Raw genomic sequence first — 15103 nt, 5'->3', positions numbered from 1 at the left:
TTGATTGAAAGGAACACTTAAATGGCAAGAAGAAAAAAAAAGGTGTTTATCTGGGCCTTTAAGTGTGACCATTCATTTTCATTATGCCCTGTATATAGCAGAGCGGAGCGGCGCACAGTTTTGTTTTCATTTGAATTATCTTTATTTACAGGGCAATGAATTTCATGGCCAATTTCACTGAATTTGATATGGCGCCCGACTGCATTAGCACTACAAGGAAGGAAATAAAAAAAATCTATCAGATACCGAGATGCTAATTTCTCTCTGGGGAATAAAGAAAAACCTTTGTTTTCACTCCTTAATAAAGATTTCTGATTGCTTTATAGCACACTGAATTATGGGGCTGTAATCGCCCAGACAATAGAGAAGATCAAAAAGGGGCAAAAGCAGTTGTTGTTTTTTTTTATTATAAAATTCAAGAGGAAAATTTCTGAAAAATTCTGAACACACTGGATTCATGAAACTGGAAGAAAAACGGGTGGTGTTACCTACAGCATCCAATCACAGCGCGGCTTTTATCTTAAAAGAAAAAAAGAATGCTGCGCTGTGATTGGATGCTACGGGCAGCGCCATCAGTTTTTCTTTTACACTCGTTTTATCGGCCCCTTTATGCCATCCTCCATGAAAGAATTTGGAAGAAGTGTAAAATCCTGAGATAAATATATGTTTTGACCCCAATTTCACACACATTTTCCAATCTCACATAAAGGGAAAGGCTGAAATGTAAAATGTGAATATATATTTGGCTCTATTACTGCTGTGTCCCCATGATAACACTTCCTGCTATGTGCACCACATCTATATCCACATTCTGAAAACGGTAAATAAATTGTAAATCAAAAATGGCGTGAACAGTTAATTGGATCAACATACTGATGCCCATTGCAATGGCCAGTCCCCTTGTAGGTTTTGTTTTTCCACATTAGTGTAAATAAGCTAAGCTCTGATTGGTCGCTATAGGAAAATCAGAAAGATCAATAGACCACACTCTTTACACCCAAAAAAAGGCTCTAAACTCGACCACTAGGTGTCTCCCTCTTCTGTAATCTGCTGTCCACTAGACGTTGTAAGAGAAAGTCTGTCTCTAGTAACAGATATTTCAGGAAGCGGGGGTGTGGCTTATCATGTGCTAGGTGTATGAGAGAGTGAGAGACTGGCTGTGTACCTGCACCTGAGGATTTACACTGTCCTATAAAGTTAAATAAAAGGCTTACCTCCCTCTCATCTGAGCAGCAGCACTTGCTGTAAACTTGTTTCTTGCTTTACTGCTGCAGTTTATTTTCTTTCTGCTCATAAAACCATGCAAAGCCAGTACCTCATTAACCCCTTCTTCCCCCCCCCACACACCATCTATAGTAGTGTAATGTGTAAATCATTAACCCAGCATAGAGCACTTTCACCAGCACTGTGTCATGGCATTGCAGAGAGGAATATATGATGTGTTTTGGATAACCTAATGTGTACCGGCAAAAACGAGACGTAAAAGGGGCCTGAAGTGCATATATGTCCAATAGCCATCTATCAGTATTACATGCTGGCAGTAATGGAAAGAAGAATCAATAAAGTCTCCATGTAATACATGTACCCATACCCATACTCACACTTAGCTTACTTTCTATTATTGAATGCTACCTCCCAGCACTCTTGTTTAGGTCAGGGAAGGCAGTCCTATTGTGTTTCTCCAAAATGTTCAATGTCATGTGATCAATGATGTTCCGTATTCTCATCACATTATCAGAATATAAAACGTCACCGATTAGAAGAAATCACTGCTATGGAGCGCATTACATGTTGTGCATCTTTTGGACAACAAGCATGTTGGTGAGAGCTATAAATAGGAATTCACTGAAGTCTTCACTTAAAGGGTTAACCTAATGAGAAAACAACACTTTATATAAAGAGCTGACAAAAACAATCTAGCGCTGTGTCACTATATATTACTACCTGCTCCATCTATCAGGCCGGAGAGGAATTCTGTGTGCAAAGTGCGCACTCTAGTGGGCAAACTGTAAACTGCACCCAGCATTCAGCTTTCTAGTGAAAAGTCAAATATTGAAGGCCAACGCAGGTGGGGGGCAACAAGTTTTCTACCACCAACTTGCATCATCTATTACAGAAGAAATATTGTTCCTATGGAGGAATACAATGCCAAGATTTTGTATGAAATTGAAGGTGGGCCATATTAGGGCTCCATAGAGTTTGTACAAAGACATAATACCATGATGTTCATGAGGGTTTTTAGTAGTGGATTGTGTGTTGTGTGTTAATATTTTATTATTGGTGACTTTACTCACTTTTCTGTGACTGTCTGAAAACTGGAAGCACTTGATATTTGGCAAACAATCAGGTTCTATCAATGGTAGAGTAATCCTACTGACTACAAGGCTCCTATAATAAACTTGGATTAAGTCAAAATATTTTGTCATCAGACACTGCTAAATGAGACTTAGATGGGGTCTTGAAAAAGGGGGGGGGAGAGTAAGGGTTAAAATTCTTAATACAACCCTATGCAAGCCTTTGTGTCTACCTAAAAGTCATGTCAATGCTGGAAACTGTCAGTGATTTTACATAAAAAGTTATCATTGGCCTTAAAAGCTCAACTGGCATTCCCCCAAACACAGCAGTATTGTCAAGTCCACCATCGGCCTTGCTCTCTATTCACACTGCACACACCTGAAAGAGTCTGAAGATGACACAGTCAACAGTTCTGTTTCACCATCTAGGATGAGAGGTTTGGTGGTCGGCAACACAATTCTGGATGGTGACAACTCTATAACAATTATAGTATTTCTGCCATACCTTTGCCTGAATCATCAAAAACCACATGCATGATAAGGTAACAACCAGAACAAAAAAAATTCTCTCTGAAGGAAAGAGATTTTTCCTGGTTGATTTTATGTATCTTCTTCCCATTAAGGCCCCATAACACGTCCATGGCCAGTTTGAGTCAGAAAACACTGATCAGGAAACCATCAGTGTTTCCCAACCTTAATGAAGTGGTGCTCCCAACTGGTTTCTCTCTCCATCTTCCAGCTTTGGAAGCGCAAGAGTGGCATCACTCATCTGCTGCAATGCTTGGGGGGTGAGGGTGGGGGTGGCTGGACAGGTTAGAGCGGCCTCTTCTGGCCAGAGGCATAATGTTGCCTCTAGCCAGAAGAGTGATTGACAGCCAATGGCCCCCGTCCCTGTCAAACACTGCATTTAACTGTACCTGCTCCTAATCGGGGACAGGGTCAGCATCTGGCGGCCTGGAGTTCTATGGGGCATCTGTGCTAGGATTCCAGACACTCTTCAGGATTCACCCTTCATGACACCCTATGGGTCAGGAAAACTATCCACATTTCCTGATAAGAAATCTGGATAGATTTTCCAGACGTGTGAAGGTGGCCCACAACAAAAGCAATGCTCAATAAATATTTTTTTCAAACCCACAAATTATGAAAATAAGTTCTATCTAAATGAATGGTTTTCCCGGCTTGTGAAACATCTGTGCACATAAAGGGAAATGCCAGTGACCATTAGGCCAGTGATGGGCTGCAGTTGTCCTGTGCAAAGTGTAATGGACGTCTTTGGGGAACTTCTGCCGGGGACTACAAAGCGTCTAGGAGCGAGCATGGTTTTATTTACCCCATCATTTCCTGCCCTACACATTTTTCTGAACCCTCTTGAATCTAAAATATATATTTGACATAAACACGTAAAGTAAAGAGGTTTTTCTAGTTTTATGGTGGTTGTTATGGGTTCAGCTTGGCCTGGCAGGCATCACTGAAGGCATGTACTATAAGGGGAAGCTGTGATTTAAAAGAACCTCCCCACAGGGGATGAGGAGGGTCAGGCCCCACACACAGGTCACACTACTCACCGCTCCCATTTTCCGGGTTTTGCATTCAATATTCATCTCCTTGTGCTTCTTCATCACGGCTTCTATTTTCTTCTTCAGATCAATAGCACATCTGAGGCTGTCGTCACTTATTCCTGCCTTTGTGAAAACCTTAGAAAAAGCAGAAGACAAATCATTAAGAATGAATGCAAGTTTTAGTCTTCAGACGCTAAGACCTAGAAGAGCTATATAGTTTACTCCAGCCATATCCATTGAAAGAACTGGGTTCTCCTAACCCCTTCTTTGAAGTACAAGTCAGTCACAAGATGAGATACCAGAGTCTATCTAGGACTCGCTTTTTTTCATTATACTATATGGGAGTACATGGATTTGTACTGGGTGTTACCATTCTACTTAGCAATACTATCTCTAACTGTATGAGACTGTCCAGTGAGTGCTCACACTGTCAGACACATCCTGTTTGTCAAAAGTTTTGAATGGTTGGGGTCTAGGACTTCTATAGCTGGGAGAAGCAGGAAACCGTGCTCATTCCCAGGCTCAACATTTAGTCCAATACATTGCAGGAGATAAGATAATCCTTTAATAGTCCCACCAAGGGGAAATTCAGTGTGTTACAGAAGCATAGATATTACACATACAAAAAGCTAAAAGGTAAAGTAAAGGCATTACGATTAAAGTAGACAAAAGAGAAGAAAAGGTAAAAATGATACAATAAAAACATTAGACTATTTCCGTTTTTTTATGGAGTGATCTCTGCATGGGTCGGTGTTGGTTGTACAGCCTAACCGCTGCAGGAAGGAAGGAAGGACTTCCGATATCGCTCCTTCTCGCACTTTGGGTGAATTAAACGGTCACTAATAGTACTGCCCAGTGCTATCACAGTCTTGTGCATAGGATGGGAGTCATTCTCCTGCATGGAGCTGACCACTGACAAAACCCTTCACTCCCCCACCACCTGCACCAGTTCCAGGGGGCTTCCAAGGACAGAGCTGGCCCTTCTGATCAGCTTGTCCAGTTTGTTCCTATCGCTGCTTAATATGCCGCTCCCCCAGCAGGCCACTCCGAAGAAGATGGCTGATGCCACTACAGAGTTAAATAAGGTCCTAAGAAGTGGCCGCTGGACTCCAAAGGCCCTCAGACTCCTAAGCAGGTAGAGCCTGCTGTGGCCCTTTCTGTACAGTGGGTCCATGTGATCAGCCCAGTCCAGCTTATTATTGAGGACCACACCCAGATATTTATACATGTTCGCTGTCTCAATGTCCGTCCCCTGGATGTCCACTGGACTTGGAGGAAATTTGCGCTTGTGGAAATCCACCACCATCTCATTGGTCTTTCCAGCATTAATCCTCAGGTGGTTCCACTGGCACCAATCAACAAAATCCCTATTCACCTCTCTTTACTCCCTGTTGTCTTCACCTGTGATGAGGCCGACTATTGCAGAGTCATCAGAGTACTTTTGTAAGTAGCAGGTAGGTGAGTTGTACCTAAAGTCTTCAGTGTACAGTGTGAAGAGGAAGTGAGCAAGAACAGGAGATGGAAAACTAATGTAAGTGAAGCTGAGATGCATAAGTGTCCAAACTATAGGAGATCCCATCATTCAGTATTATTCAAGAAACCCCTCCATGCACAAGGAATAACAAATACACAATGAGCGCCTCTCTAGATAGGAAGAAAAGCGAACAAAATGCTGAGAATAGGACAAGACTCCTGCCGTTACCTGTATCCAGGACTGCACTGCCGGCCAGTACTTGTTCTTTGCCATCTTATAGGCATCCATTAAGTTGTTCAGGACGTCTGTGTTATCTTCATTCTCATTCACCTTCATATCTATGAGAAACAGAGAAATAAACAATGACCTTCAGTACATTTCAATGCAAGATGATGATGATCTTTCATAAATGCAACAAGCCTAGTCCTGGTAAGAATGACACCTTCCCTAATGAAAGTTTAGCATTAGTCAAGGCTGACAGCTGTTGACCATCTATGTCCACCATACTCCGATGAAAATCTTTTTCTTTCAAATCAACTGGTTTCTGAAAGTTAAATAGATTTGTAATTTACTTCTATTAAACAATCTCAAGTCTCCCCATACTTATCAGCTGCTGTATGCCCTACATGAAGTGGTGTATTCTTTCCAATTGGACACAGCACTCTCGGCTGACACCTTTGCCCATGTCAGGAACTGACCAGAGCAGTGGCAAATCCCCATAGAAAACCTCTCCTGCTCTGGAAAGTTCTTGACTCGAACAGAGAGCACTGTGTCAGGCTAAAAACAAAACATTTCCTGCAGAACATACAGCAGCTGATAAGCACTGAAAGACTTGAGACAGGAAAGCCGGTGACGCGGTCCGTTTTTTGAACCCCGGCCCGGTTCCCCTGTACGGCGCTGTTCTTTCCACGGTTACCAGCCGGTGCTCAAGCACTGGAGGTAACCCGGCCCGCCCCCAGTGGGAGGGAATTCCCTCCCCTGTATGACGCGGCTCCTTTGATTCTAACGGAGCTGCGTCATACAGGGGAGGGAATTCCCTCCAACTGGGGGCAGGCCGGCTTACCTCCAGTGCTTGAGCACCGGCCGGTAACCGTGGAAAGAACAGCGCCGTACAGGGGAACCGGGCCGCGGTTCAAAAAAACGGACCGCGGCACCGGCTTCCCCAGCACGGCGCCCTTCTATCCCTGTGTCAGGTTAAAGAGGACGTACCTAGTGGTACATCCTCTTTAAAGAGGCTGCAGCTCCCTCCCTTTCTCGATCCCACATTACACAGATCCCATTGATAGCCCTAATATTTCCCCTATTTCCACAGAGCTGCAGAGAAGAGTCACCTGTGGATATTTCAATGTCGAGTGAGTACTTGCAAGACCCCAACCCGTGGTCTCTGATGAAAGACTCTTCTACAGGCTCAAACTCATTGTCAGACTCATCGGAAGTGGATTCCTTTAAAGAACTTTCCCTCTTTTCCTCTCCTTTAGGTTCCTGGCTGGTGCTGGAGGCTGTAAGGCTGGGCAAGTCCTTGCTGCAACACGGTTGTTCGTCGTCTGCTTCAGGTAAGTGAGGGGTCATTTTAGGAGAGTGATTTGTCACTGATACACCTTCTCTATCGTCTCTCTCATCGTGGACTAGGCTGAATTCTCTAGGATTGGGCAGCAATAGGCTGAAGCAGCTCTCCATCGCTGTGAGGCAGGACTGGATGTCCTCTTGCATTTCTAAAGGAGGGACAACATGTGAAACATAAGGCCATATATAATATTGTACAGTATCAAAGGTTACAGAGAAGGTGGTAGCTGCTGTAAAAGTAAGCACTCTAGTATTGGCATGCCAGGACTCTTGTGGAGAAGTTCCCTATTTTAAAGGCGGTGTCTAGTGTAAAGGGTGTTAAAGAATTAAGGTCATTAAATATAACTTTTGACACGTCATCAGGCATTTCAAAACGTTTTCATGGCAGGGGGATCTCACTGCTGATACCTGCTGTGATCAGGAGATATAGTCACAGCAGCACCATCCACTCCCCGGCCACTCGGTAATTCCTAATGTATCCTCATAGACTTGCACTGACAGAATTAGGTGATGGAGATACAGCTGCTCAGAGTGGGTGTCAGCACAGTGAGACCCGCTGTGATCAATAACTTTTGATGTTTTAAGGGCGAGTGAGCGGGCCCCAGAACACGGGAGCGAGCCGAGCGGGCCCCAGCACACGGGAGCGAGCCGAACGGGCTTTTTGAAAATCATGGATGACACAGCAGGAAACCCTTTTTTCAAAACCCTTGCAGGTTTATAGTGAATAAAACTGCCTGAAGTGCCACAGACTGACGTAAGAATCAAATGATAGGTACAAGTAAAATGATAGATGCAAGTCCCAGCTATCAGCTATGATAGACGTCATGTTGTATTCTGGCTGTTGCCACCAGACTGTAAAGTGGAGCAGAAAGAAGCGGACATACAGTACAGAGGAGTCTTCTATATCAGCTCACCTTCCATTTCACCCTTTGCCTTTTTAGCTTTCTCCTTGTAAATATTTTCCAGACGTTTCTGCTTTTCTTCTTCTCTTTTTCTCTCTGCTATCGTCCTGGACCTGACATCCTGGAAGTCCACCTGCATACGGGGCACAACACAACGTCACAATCAGGTACTAGGACACTAAAGATATTCAAGCCAATTCTCACATAATGTAAAGTAGATTTTTGTATTTCTCTATCTGATGCATAGAAAAAAAAAAGACTGAAGCCATAAACAGCAGCCTAGAAGCGTCACCTTCTTGTTCTGCCTCAGAAAGTGATATCCCAAGGACAAGGGCTTGTAAACTTCCCCAAACTTCTCGTGCCATTCTTGTACAGTCTTAATGGCCAAAATTTTGAGTTTCTGTGCCACTTCTTTAGGAGGGGGCAGCGGCTGGTCATAGTCCGTCTCCACCGTCAGCTCCAAGAACTCCTGAAAGTTGGATATGAGCAACGTCCTGAATAGGTGGGATCGACTGAACAGCTCGCTGACTATCTGGAAGGCGGGCAGCCGGATCTCCGCATGGTCCTGGTTTAGCTGGGTCATCAGCAGGTGGAAAACATGTCTTATGTGTTCATCTGAAGACCTGAAAAATTCATGAATGGGTTAGATGAGTTAGATACACATAGATAGGAAAAATGTTCACTTGCTATAAGCAGAATGACCCTAAAATGTTAAGTCACTTTGAAAATATTTTGTATTATTCATCCTGTACGATGCTCCAGAGCTGCATTCAGACTTCTGTCTCTACTGAAAACTATACTTGTAGGTTAAATAGGGAAACATACTGTAAGTCCTTAAAGGGAATGTGTCATCAGAAGATAACGCATTGTGTATATTTTTATTTTAAACTTATTTTTTGTATATTCACCATTTTTTCATTTCCATTCTCACCACTAGGTCTAAAACTAAACTGAGACATCTTTTTCTGTATGTGATGATAAGGAGGAGGCTGCTGGAAAGTGATCTGTACAGCATTACAGCAACAGGTGACAGCAGTAGAGAAGACAATAGATGAAGCTCAGAGCCCAGCCTCCACTTCCTATGGAATCTGCAGAAGGGACATAGCACAACTAGAGACCTTTCCCATTTATATCCATGGGCCTTGCATTAAAGCAGGGATGGGGAACCTTTGGCCCTCCAGCTGTTGTAAAACTACAATTCCCATCATGCCTGGACAGCCAAAGCTTTAGCTTTGGCTGTCCAGGCATGATGGGAATTGTAGTTTTGCAACAGCTGGAAGGCCAAAGGTTCCCCATTCCTGCTTTAAAGTATACATCTAAATGCAGCAGCCTAGGTAAGATGGCTGCCTCCAAACTAATGTACATAGTTTACTGTGTTCCATTGTAAGATCCATAGGGCTGTAGGCAGGCCAGGATATGTGACCTTAATACATACACAAAATACCTCCGTATTACAGACAGGTTACAGCAGGAGAACACGTACTTGCAAATCTTCTTCAGCTGCTTGAGCTTCTCTGGGTTGAGTTGCGGCTCACCAGACGTTGTCAGAGTCTCCACCAGCTCCTCCAGTGTCCGGTCCATCCTCACATGCCTGGGTAAAAGGAGAAGAAACAGCTTAGTAATATGTTTATTACATATATATCCCTATGCACCAGAAGCCAAATGAGTAACACACAGCGCTATGATAGGAGGAGAATAAAGTCCGAAATGGAAAGCGAGGCTTTGGCTGTCCAGGCATGATGGGAATTGTAGTTTTGCTGGAGGGTCAAAGGTCCCTGCTTTAGAGTGATTCTTTGGAGGAGAAGTCCGGCGAAAATTTCACAGTATACACTTTCCACAATATACACTTATTACGGGAAATGCACAAAAGGTGCTTTTTCCCTGCACTTACTACTGCATTAAGGCTCCACTTCCTGGATAACATGGTGATGTCACTTCCTGGATAACATGGTGATGTCACTTCCTGGATAACATTGTGATGTCACGACCCGACTCCCAGAGCTGTGCGGGCTGTGGCTGCTGGAGAGGATGATGGCAGAGGGACACTGAGGGACACAGAGCACTGGAGGGACACTGAGCATCCCCCTGGCATCATCCTCTCCAGCAGCCACAGCCCGCACAGCTCTGGGAGTCGGGTCGTGACATCACCATGTTATCCAGGAAGTGACCTCACCCTGTTATACAGGAAGTGACATCACCATGTTATCCAGGAAATGGCATCACCATGTTATCCAGGAAGTGAAGTCTTGATGCAGTAGTAAGTGCAGGGAAAAAAGCCCTTTATAAGCATTTCCAATATTGTTGTGTATATTGGTGATTTGTATAAACTTTTGGGGGGAAATACAATACTTTGATAAAAAAAAATTGCCGGACTTCTACTTTAAGTGTATGGCTGGCTCTATAGTTCTGACATTGGTGCAGTCATGTGACTATTATAGCAGAGACCTAAATACGCTCTGTCCCTTAAGAAAATATTTCATAGGTTATAGATATGTGAAAAAAAAATTGATTAGTTAGTCCTGCCAGCCATTCAATGGAAAGTCTATGGGATTGTCTCCAGTCTTGTAATTGGCTGCAGGTTTCCCCCTCTTGTTCTATCCTTCGGTGAGAGTCTGAACACCCAGACCGCCAGCCATCATAACTTGTGGCTTGTATCTACTACATGTTAAAAGTTTTCCTTCAGGTGACAGAGACACTTTAAATGGCTTAAATCACAATTTAAAGTGTCACTGTTGTATTTCTTTTTTTTTTTTTTTTGCAGAAATCAATAGTCCAGGTTAGGGCTGGGCGATTAATCGAATTAATTCGATTAATCGTCCAGAACGTTGAAATCGATTTGATTTTTTGTGAAAATCGTAAATTCGATTTTCACAAAAAATCATTTCGGGCTGCGGTGCCGGGGAGAAGCTGAGAGAAGGGGGGTTGCGGTGCGGGCCGGCAGGAGAGCTGTGGAGGGGCGGTGTGGGTGAGCGGGGAGAAGATGCTGGAGAGGGGCAGTGCAGTGCCGGCGGCCTCCAGCCACTGACAGCGCCGCCGCTGACCTGCCCCCGCCCCTTCCACTGAGCGTCCCGCTCTCCTCCCAGCCAGATATGGAGGTCCCGGGTCTGTGGAGGAGGAGGCCGCAGGGACTACAGTAGGTGGTGATCGCGGCGCTGCTCGTCCTGGAGCTATACAGCGGGATCGGGGGGTTCGGTGCAGACCCCCGTTCCCGCTGGATAGCTCCGTGACCCGCAGCTATGCGATCACCACCTACTGTAGTCCCTGCGGCCTCCTCCTCCACAGACCCGGGACCTCCATATCTGGCCGGGAGGGGAGCGTGTGTGTGGAGGTGAGAGGAGGAGGAGATGTATGTGCCCTCCTGCTCCAATCACCTCCAGCTGCACCAGTCACCCCCCAGTCCCCTCAGTGTCCCCCCAATCCCCTCATTGTTCCCTCAGTGTCCCCCCCCAGTCCCCTTCAGTGTCCCCCCCCAGTCCCCTCATTGTTCCCTCAGTGTCCCCCCCCCAGTCCCCTTCAGTGTCCCCCCCGTCCCCTTATTGTTCCCTCAGTGTCCCCCCCCAGTCCCCTCAGTGTCCCCCCAATCCCCTCATTGTTCCCTCAGTGTCCCCCCCAGTCCCCTTCAGTGTCCCCCCCCAGTCCCCTTCAGTGTCCCCCCCCCCGTCCCCTTCAGTGTCCCCCCCCGTCCCCTCATTGTTCCCTCAGTGTCCCCCCCCCCAGTCCCCTCAGTGTCCCCCCAATCCCCTCATTGTTCCCTCAGTGTCACCCCCAGTCCCCTTCAGTGTCCCCCCCCAGTCCCCTTCAGTGTCCCCCCCCAGTCCCCTTCAGTGTCCCCCCCAGTCCCCTTCAGTGTCCCCCCCATCCCCTCATTGTTCCCTCAGTGTCCCCCCCCCGTCCCCTTCAGTGTGTCCCCCCCCAGTCCCCTTCAGTGTGTCCCCCCCAGTCCCCTTCAGTGTGTCCCCCCCAGTCCCCTCATTGTTCCCTCAGTGTCCCCCCCAGTCCCCCCAGTGTCCCCCCAGTCCCCTTTAGTGTCCCCCATTGTCCCTCCAGTCCCCCAGTGTCACCCCAGGCCCCTTTAGTGTCACCCCAGTCCCCTTTAGTGTCACCCCAGTCCCCTTTAGTGTCCCCCATTGTCCCTCCAGTCCCCCAGTGTCACCCCAGTCCCCTTTAGTGTCACCCCAGTCCCCTTTAGTGTCACCCCAGTCCCCTCAGTGTTCCCCCCAGTCCCCTCAGTGTTCCCCCCAGTCCCCTCAGTGTCCCCCCCAGTCCCCTCAGTGTCCCCCCAGTCCCCTCAGTGTCCCCCCAGTCCCCTCAGTGTCCCCCCAGTCCCCTTTAGTGTCCCCCATTGTCCCTCCAGTCCCCTTTAGTGTCACCCCAGTCCCCTTTAGTGTCACCCCAGTCCCCTTTAGTGTCACCCCAGTCCCCTTTAGTGTCACCCCAGTCCCCTTTAGTGTCCCCCAGTGTCACCCCAGTCCCCTTTAGTGTCACCCCAGTCCCCTTTAGTGTCACCCCAGTCCCCTTTAGTGTCACCCCAGTCCCCTTTAGTGTCACCCCAGTCCCCTTCAGTTTTACCCCAGTCACCCCTCATCTATACCTGTACTACTACACCCCTTATCCACTATACCTCCACTCCTACACCCCCTATCCACTATACCTCCACTCCTACACCCCCTATCCACTATACCTCCACTCCTACACCCCCTATCCACTATACCTCCACTCCTACACCCCCTATCCACTATACCTCCACTCCTACACCCCCTATCCACTATACCTCCACTCCTACACCCCCTATCCACTATACCTCCACTCCTACACCCCCTATCCACTATACCTCCACTACTACACCCTACGTAGATGGAGGCACAAACATGATTTCCTATACTATATGGGGCCTCTGTTACACTGGAAATCAATACAGTTGTTGTCTAAAATATTAAAATAGTATCTGATGCTGCAGGGAGAAAATGTTCTGTTTATTTAGCAAAAAAGGACAAAAAAATCGAGATTTAAATCGAGAATCGTCAAAAAATTTTAAAAAATCGAGATTTTATTTTTTGCCCATATCGCCCAGCCCTAGTCCAGGTGATTTTAAGAAACTTTGTAATTGGGTTTATTAGGCAAATATGCCATTATCTGCATTCAAAAGGACGTTTCCCAGCCCCCCCCCCCCCCTCCTCTCTCATTCACTGCTCATTATCAGGAAATCTCATCTCTATTACATCAGTCAAGCTTTGTGTAACCTATGGAGAGGGGAGGGGGAGGAGGGAGATTAGTCGCCAGCAGAGAACAAAGTATTACACAGTGGGACCTGTGTGAAAGACGGTATACAGAGGTCAGTGCTGACTTCACAGGAGATAGCCTGGTGATGTAGCTGTAAATTAACTCTTTGTTGTCCTGTTTGGGTGCCTCATCTCCCTCCACCCCTCTCCATAAGAGAACCATGAAGACAGGGGGGAGAGCTTCAAACTTCTTTTTCATGATAAAAATCCATTTTTCGGCTAATAAACGCAATTACAGTTTCTTAAAATCGCCTGATTTCTGCAAAAAAAATAAATAAATTTAAACGATAGTGACACTTTAAAGTTCTATCCCACCCACATAACCAGCTGATCACTGGGACCATCATCACACACAAGAACAGAAGTCAATTGTTGCCAAGGTGCTGGGATGACAGTACATATGCTCACGCACAGCTCCATTCATTCTCTATGGGACTTTACTTCTCCCTTAGAAGTCGCACAACTAATGAGTGGAGTGGTGGTCAGGCTTGTGGGCTGCAGATTTCCTCGGGGACATTTGATCTCAGTTATTGTGATGGTCCTAGCGGTCATCACCTATCCTGGTGATATGAGATAAGTTGGATAAGCCCTAATACTAGCATTATGTGGGGTAATGTGCCACCCCCAGCAGGTGAAAGATATGGGCAGGCACACTCACCATCACCTATAAGGAAAGATCAGGAAACACAAAATGGCAGACGACTTTTCTGTATATTTGTTTGCTCCATCAATGCTCTATATACCCTCAGGAATACAGAAAAACTGTATAACTCACAATAACATCATCCGTGGTGACATCACACCTATGACTACAACAAATAGTCACACAATGATTGGCTGTCAGAGACATGTGACACCACACATACTGGTAATTGGGATGTAACAGGAGGGGGGCATTACTTAGAGATTATATTATGCTTATTATACTAATAAAGTGATGCTGTAAAGGCCCTTCCCCCAACCCGACCTATTATAAGCTGGTCCCCACACATACACTATGGCTGGATGAGACCACAGGAGCCTATAAAAGTCTATGGCAGGATGATACTAGTCTATATATATATACTCAGGAGCCTATAGAAGTCTATGGCAGGATGATACCAGTCCTCATATATATACTCAGGAGCCTATAGAAGTCTATGGCCGGATGATACTAGACCTCTAGTGTCTGGCCATGTCGCCCCCCCCCCCCCCCTATATATACACAGAGCTCTATATACACAGAAGTCTATAGCAGGATGATACCAGTGCCCGGCCATGTCTCTCCCTATATATACACAAAGCTCTATATACACAGAAGTCTATAGCAGGATGATACCAGTGCCCAGCCATGTCTCTTCCCTGTATATATACACAAAGCTCTATATACACAGAAGTCTATAGCAGGATGATACCAGTGCCCAGCCATGTCTCTTCCCTGTATATATACACAGAGCTCTATATATACAGAAGTCTATAGCAGGATGATACCAGTGCCCAGCCATGTCTCTCCCCTATATATATATATATATATATATATATATATATATATACACAGAGCTCTATATACACAGAAGTCTATAGCAGGATGATACCAGTGCCCAGCCATGTCTCTCCCTATATATACACAGAGCTCTATATACACAGAAGTCTATAGCAGGATGATACCAGTGCCCGGCCATGTCTCTCCCTATATATACACAGAGCTCTATATACACAGAAGTCTATAGCAGGATGATACCAGTGCCCGGCCATGTCTCTCCCTATATATATATACACAGAAGTCTATAGCTGGATGATACCAGTGCCCGGCCATGTCTCTCCCTATATATATATACACAGAAGTCTATGGCAGGATGATACCAGTGCCCGGCCAGGTCTCTCCCTATATATATATATATATATACACACAGAAGTCTATGGCAGGATGATACCAGTGCCCGCCCATGTCTCTCCCTATATATATATATATATATATATATATATATATATACACAGAAGTCTATGGCAGGATGATACCAGTGCCCGGCCATGTCTCTCCCTATATATA

General features: G+C 45.7%; 1 protein-coding gene across 2 annotated transcripts in view; it reads right to left on the bottom strand.

Annotated features, from left to right (window-relative positions):
- The window catches only part of UVSSA (UV stimulated scaffold protein A), a 51954-nt gene that overhangs the window by 34354 nt on the left and 2497 nt on the right, over positions 1–15103 (bottom strand). For both annotated transcript variants that reach the window (XM_069977273.1, XM_069977274.1), the window contains exons 2-7: positions 9279–9386; positions 8088–8418; positions 7808–7928; positions 6662–7042; positions 5559–5668; positions 3863–3991 (exon numbers count right to left, since the gene is read on the bottom strand). In XM_069977273.1, the coding sequence (XP_069833374.1) occupies positions 3863–3991; positions 5559–5668; positions 6662–7042; positions 7808–7928; positions 8088–8418; positions 9279–9386 (1180 nt within the window). The remainder of the gene's footprint in view (positions 1–3862; positions 3992–5558; positions 5669–6661; positions 7043–7807; positions 7929–8087; positions 8419–9278; positions 9387–15103) is intronic.

Source organism: Dendropsophus ebraccatus, chromosome 7, assembly GCF_027789765.1.
Source record: "Dendropsophus ebraccatus isolate aDenEbr1 chromosome 7, aDenEbr1.pat, whole genome shotgun sequence".
In the NCBI taxonomy this organism is placed as follows: domain Eukaryota; kingdom Metazoa; phylum Chordata; class Amphibia; order Anura; family Hylidae; genus Dendropsophus; species Dendropsophus ebraccatus.
The sequence above is the reverse complement of the archived record's forward strand: the minus strand, read 5'-3'. Positions and strand labels throughout refer to the sequence as shown.